The following is a 5,563-nucleotide window of genomic DNA, read 5'->3' as shown; positions in this document are numbered from 1 at the left end:
CTTAAACTAGGAGGCTAAAATCAGTGTTCCGGACAATTACCTGGCCCAATCTATGACACAAAAAAAGTGCCTAACTAAACCTGCAGAGCATGAAGGGGAAGTGAAGCTCTAAAGGAGCTAGTCACATTTTCTCTCCATGTTAAATGGAGCTCCTGAGACCCCATTTTCTACAAGATAAAGAGGTAGATAGTGGAAGCACAATATTTATTTAGAAGCCTCTCAGCAGATGTCGAACTTTGGCAGGCGATATTAACAAGATCCATTCAACTTTGGAAACATAAAATTGGGACCTAACCTAACATAAAGGACCTGATGTCAATACCAGGAAACAGGAAAGATTGCAAGTACAGGGTGTGTGTGCAAGCACTCTTGGACTAATACAGTAGGATTTAAAAAATATATATTTTTCTCTGCTAAGTGAAATTTACAATCTTGATTTACAGTGGACTTAATAAAAAAAAAAAACACCCCACATAGGCATGTTTTAGTTACAAAACTGTTTTCAAGAATGAAAATGTTAATTTTTAAAACATTTTCCAAGATCTTTTGCGGAGATATTGTACTATTTGATATTAATTGATAGAAATACTCAAGATGGATTATCCATTTTACAAGTAACCATTCATTTCCCTTTATTTGGATGTGAATTTGGCTTCTGAATCCTTCTGTACTTTGTATTGATTTCTGTGAACATCAAACCATTCATTGAAATGTAGATGATTCAATTTTATTTTCATCCAAATTCATTTTTGACCCTGGAATATTTTCATAATTTTTCTCAATGCCTCTTTCACAGCATTATTTCTGACACTGTACACAAATGGGTTGAGCATTGGGATCACCATGGTGTATATTATACTTATGCCCATGTCCTTCTCCGGGGAGTATGCCGAGGATGGCCGAATGTATGTAAAAAGCACAGGTCCATAACACAAGACAACACAGGTGAGGTGGGAGAAGCAGGTGGAAAATGCTTTCCGTCTTCCATCAGAGGACTTAATTTTCAAGATAACCACAGCAATTAGAACATAGGATACAAGATTACATAACAGCGGGGTTAGCAAAATTACAGTAGTCTCAATGAGGAGTACAAGCTCATTAATGGAGGTGTCTGAACACGACAGCTTCAGAAGAGGTGGGAGATCACAAAAGTAGTGATGCATTTCCTTTGCATCACAATAGAGTAACTTGGAGGCCAAGACACTATGCACTGAAGCGTGAAACGAGACGATCACCCAGGCACAAAGCACCAGTACTATACAGACCCTCTTTCTCATCACCCGTGGATAATGCAGGGGATGACATATGGCCATGAATCGGTCAAAGCCCATGATACCCAATAAGAAACTGTCCATATTGGCAAATGCTGCATAGAAATGCAACTGTGTGATGCACAAAGGAAAGGAAATTGCTTTCCTCACTGACAATAGGTCCACCAATAGCTTGGGAACTATCAAAGATGTGAAGCAGATGTCCACCATGGCCAGGATACTCAGAAAGAAGTACATGGGTGTGTGGAGTCTGGAATCCATTACTATAACAATGAAGATTGTCAGATTTCCAACCAAGATGAGTGTATATACAGCAAGGAAGACACAAAATAGGATAATCTGCTGCTCTGGATGACTGGAGAAGCCCAGGAGGATAAATTCTTTGACAACACTCATGTTTCCTCTCTCCATTTTGCGACGTATCTAGAATGATAAAAATGTTTATTTTATTTATTGACCAACTTCAAGGTGCCTCTTCAAACAACTAATACTTCACCCTCATTTCTCAACTCATTTGCTGAGAATTACATACTGGTGTAGGATTCAGGATGTCAATCCAGCACAGCCTCACTTTTCTACTTTTCCAACTTTAGATCTATGGCATGAGGTGATTAGCAATGCCGAAGTGAAGCCGACATGGTGCCTAACTTATTTACTCTAATATGAAAACACAGGCAAAATAGGCACTGATTATATTTTCATATAATTCAGGAAATCATTGAAGGCTCAATTTTTTGACAGGCTTATGGCATGCCCCGCCTGATAAATGTCACGTTTCATCCTGGGTTAGCCCTGCATTCACACACATATAGCGTATGAAGTATGAATGGGGGACTACATGTCCCAGAGTTCCGAGTGGTCATGTGTCTTCCCTTTCCTCTGTCTATGCTCCACCTATTTAATACACGTTTAGTGCGCCACTCGGTGCTTGTCCCTGAGTCTGAATCTGTAATTCCTGAGGAGAGAATGAGTTGCCTTGCTATCGGACGAAAGAGGAATTGCGGAGCACTTGGCGGTTATCGCTGATATATGACCGCATTGCTTTTTGAATCATCCGGACAGGACGCCGTTCTTTGGAAAAGAGAAATGCTTGCGCGAGGGCGCATTTGCATTTCAGTTTGAAAACCCGGATTGAAATGACACGCGAACGTGAGAGAGCTCTCCTGTGTCTTCTGCGTATTCCGGAGATAAACTTTTGATTCAGAGGAGAAAAAAGAAACACTCACGCGGAGTAAACGAAGAGAGTGGAGAAAGTTTGTCTTTTTGGCTTTAGTGTTTATTTCAGCTCTGGACATTGTGGTGAGCTGACTACGGGGAATCGACTCGTAGTGATGGATTTTGGAATCCTTTCTCTCTTGTAACCTGCGTGGGGTTTGTTATGCTGATACTGTGCTGACTAATGGAAAAGCAGTCTTTTTTCATCACGAAACTTTATTGAAAACGGATTCTGCAACAACAGATCAAACAGTCAGCTAAGTACTTGTATTCAATCGAAATTTACTTGACTCTTTTTAGGTTTCGGCTACCGTCCCACTGCGTAAGCAGTGGGTGGGCGGAGCCGAAATCTTTTGTTAGTAGTATGGGGGCCTGAACACGCCCCTCTTCTCCATTGGCTGGCCTCGTAAATGGTGGCCAGCCATTGGAGGAGAGGAGCGTCACTGAGTTCAGGGCCCGCCTTGACGACATTCGGGGGCGTTTCCGTGTCTTTTTTTAAGTCACGCCCTCTCCTCTTCCCATTGGCTGGAATTTTACCTTCCAGCCGATGGGAAGGGGAGAGCACGAAAAATACGCCCCCGAATCCCTACAGGGCGCGCTGTGTCTACCTCGCGCTGCGCCGTGCCCCCCTCCCCCCCGCCCGTTTCCTTCCTCCTGCTCTAAATCTCGCCTTGTGTCATCCACGCTTGTGAAACCGGGAAGAGAAGTAAACACATGACCTCATCCCGAGTCTGGATCTGCACCAGATATGCTGACATCACCACTTCCTGCAGGGCTGGGTCTGCCTATCATGCTAGCTTCCGCCGAGGCAGCACGTGTGGCAAGCTGTGTGGTGCTGTGCGTGGGCGTAAGCTGTTACACAAACCTCTCCGTGACTCTGCCTGATCAGACAGTGTCACTTGTCAGAGGCTTCAGCAGTAAAATACCACAGGCCGAGAGGTATGTTTGTGAAAGGCACATTTTTGTGTCTATAACAGAAATGCCGCAAAATGTAGGGGTTTGGGGCCACAAATGCTGCAAACTCCGGGGTGGGGCTGTCTGTCTGCAGCTTGTCATATCTTAGACATTCACACTCATCCTAGACACACATGCGGCCTGTGTCTACCTCGCGCTGCGGCGTGCCTGCCCCCCCCCCCCCGCTCGTTTGCTTCCTCCTGCTCTAAATCTCGCCTTGTGTCATCCACGCTTGTGAAACCGGGAAGAGAAGTAAACACATGACCTCATCCCAAGCCTGGATCTGCACCAGATGTGCAGACATCACCACTTCCTGCAGGGCTGGGTCTGCCTATCATGCTAGCTTCCGCCGAGGCAGCACGTGTGGCAAGCTGTGTGGTGCTGTGCGTGGGCGGAGAGGGGGGGTGCCACATGGGTGGCTTTTGTTGTTGTAAACATTGACGCACAGCGATGTGTTATTTGTATAGCGTCTACATGGCCAAAGGCAGGACGCAGCAGTAAACGAGCAGTTAAAGGCCTGGGTGGGTCCCGGAAGTGGACTGTTACTACTCCGTGATGAAATGTTGTTGATTTTAAGAATGGCTGTTCTTCAGACTAGTTCATCAGGAGCCATAGAAAGTTTAATTTCCTGAGTGACTGAACATGTTGATGAGTCGATGTGGCATGCTATAGGAGTGTAAAAAAAAAGAAAGTGTAATATTTAGTGAAGTATCGAAGAAAAGCTTTCAAACTACTCTTTCGTAACAACCTGTGGTTTACAGGTATCTTGAGTCACGTTTTAACTCATGCACGCACTTCACTTACAAAGGTTTATGAGATGCCAGCAGCAGACTGGTTCTGCAAGGAAATGTGAATCCAATTCATATTTAAAGGCCGGAAACGTAGCCTGTGTGGTGAGTGCGCCGGTTGCAGGATTCTGATGCAACCAGCAGCTCATTGGTTCCAATCCCGCAAGGGTCGAATTTGCCTTTCCTGCCATTTCCCCGGGAAATAGCGTAAGGTGTTACACAAACCTCTCCGTAGCAGCACGACTGCAGCACAGTGCTGTATGAACACATCACATTCTAATCTAGACTGACACGTGAGATATTTCAATAGTTCTAGCAGCATGTAAGAGTCCATGAATGGGAACAGAATTAGAAACTTGGTCTATTTATACAATTTTATGTATAGCAGACATACAACACCTGTGCATTGTGAGAATTTAATCCCAAAAATAATACAATATTATTTTAATGACTGGCGTTGTTTATTCTGTTAATATTCTTCTCATCACACCCCACGAAAAGGACCAATACCGTGGAACACCCGGAGAGTGTGTATGGTTTTAGGTCTTGCTTATCAAACGTAAGCTGTGTGTCTGCAAAAGACCTATTGTCAGCTTACCAGTAGAGTAGTAAGGCTGCCACGTGCTCTAGTGCAAGCAAGGAAAATGTCCTTTGACTGTTCTTGGGGTAACGCATCAACCAAGTATCAGGGTTTAGTGGGCCCAATCCCACTGTACTTGGTGCGCTAATGGTAGTTACGCTCATGCAGCATATAGTATAATTAGAGCCCGCCCATTGCTTACCTTTGGTTGGCTTTATTATCACTCATTTTCGGCTTTCTTATTCGTTACCTTGTGTGGCATTTCCTTCCTCTTCTTGTGTTTGTCCCTCCCCTGGAGCACAGACGCATGACTTGTGTCCTTCCACTGCTCACTTTTAAATTGCTACTTTTTTCATTTTTGGTTAAGCACGCCATTAGAGTGCATGTGTTTTCTAGCTGTCTCCCTTTTGTACTTCTCTCCACCCGCTGCGCTCTGTGTTGAACTCTCTTGCCTGCGTGCTTCTTCCAGCCACTCTGTGATGTGATCACCCTTGTCTGCTTTCCACCCCTGTGTAACTTTCGCGCCTGTTTTCGACCCTACCCAGCTCCACATCTCTTTCTTTCTCCCCCATTTGCTTTTCTGCGCAAGTCACTACGCGTTGCTCTCACTCGGTGTTGTTCGCTTTCCCTTGCACCCTCTGCGTTGCATCTCACAGCTGTGTTTGCCAATGATCGTCACAGTTGCTTGTTTCCTAACACCGACAAATATTTAGAACAGTAAACCACAAGGCGACGCTGTCTCTCTATTTTTTAGC

General features: G+C 44.6%; 1 protein-coding gene across 1 annotated transcript; it reads right to left on the bottom strand.

Moving 5' to 3' along the window:
- Nucleotides 1-743: 743 nt before the first annotated feature.
- Nucleotides 744-1,682, bottom strand: LOC144798170 (olfactory receptor 1f45-like). The gene has a single exon (XM_078668916.1). It carries the CDS (start codon nt 1,680-1,682, stop codon nt 744-746), a length of 939 nt encoding a protein of 312 aa, XP_078525042.1.
- Between the last annotated feature and the right edge of the window lie 3,881 nt (nt 1,683-5,563).

Source organism: Lissotriton helveticus, chromosome 12 (assembly GCF_964261635.1).
Source record: "Lissotriton helveticus chromosome 12, aLisHel1.1, whole genome shotgun sequence".
Classification (NCBI taxonomy): domain Eukaryota; kingdom Metazoa; phylum Chordata; class Amphibia; order Caudata; family Salamandridae; genus Lissotriton; species Lissotriton helveticus.
This window is presented reverse-complemented; position numbering and strand designations above follow the sequence as displayed.

Coding starts and splice junctions, on each gene's coding strand:
- LOC144798170 (XM_078668916.1), bottom strand. CDS start 1,682: ATGGAGAGAGGAAACATGAGTGTTGTCAAAGAATTTATCCTCCTGGGC.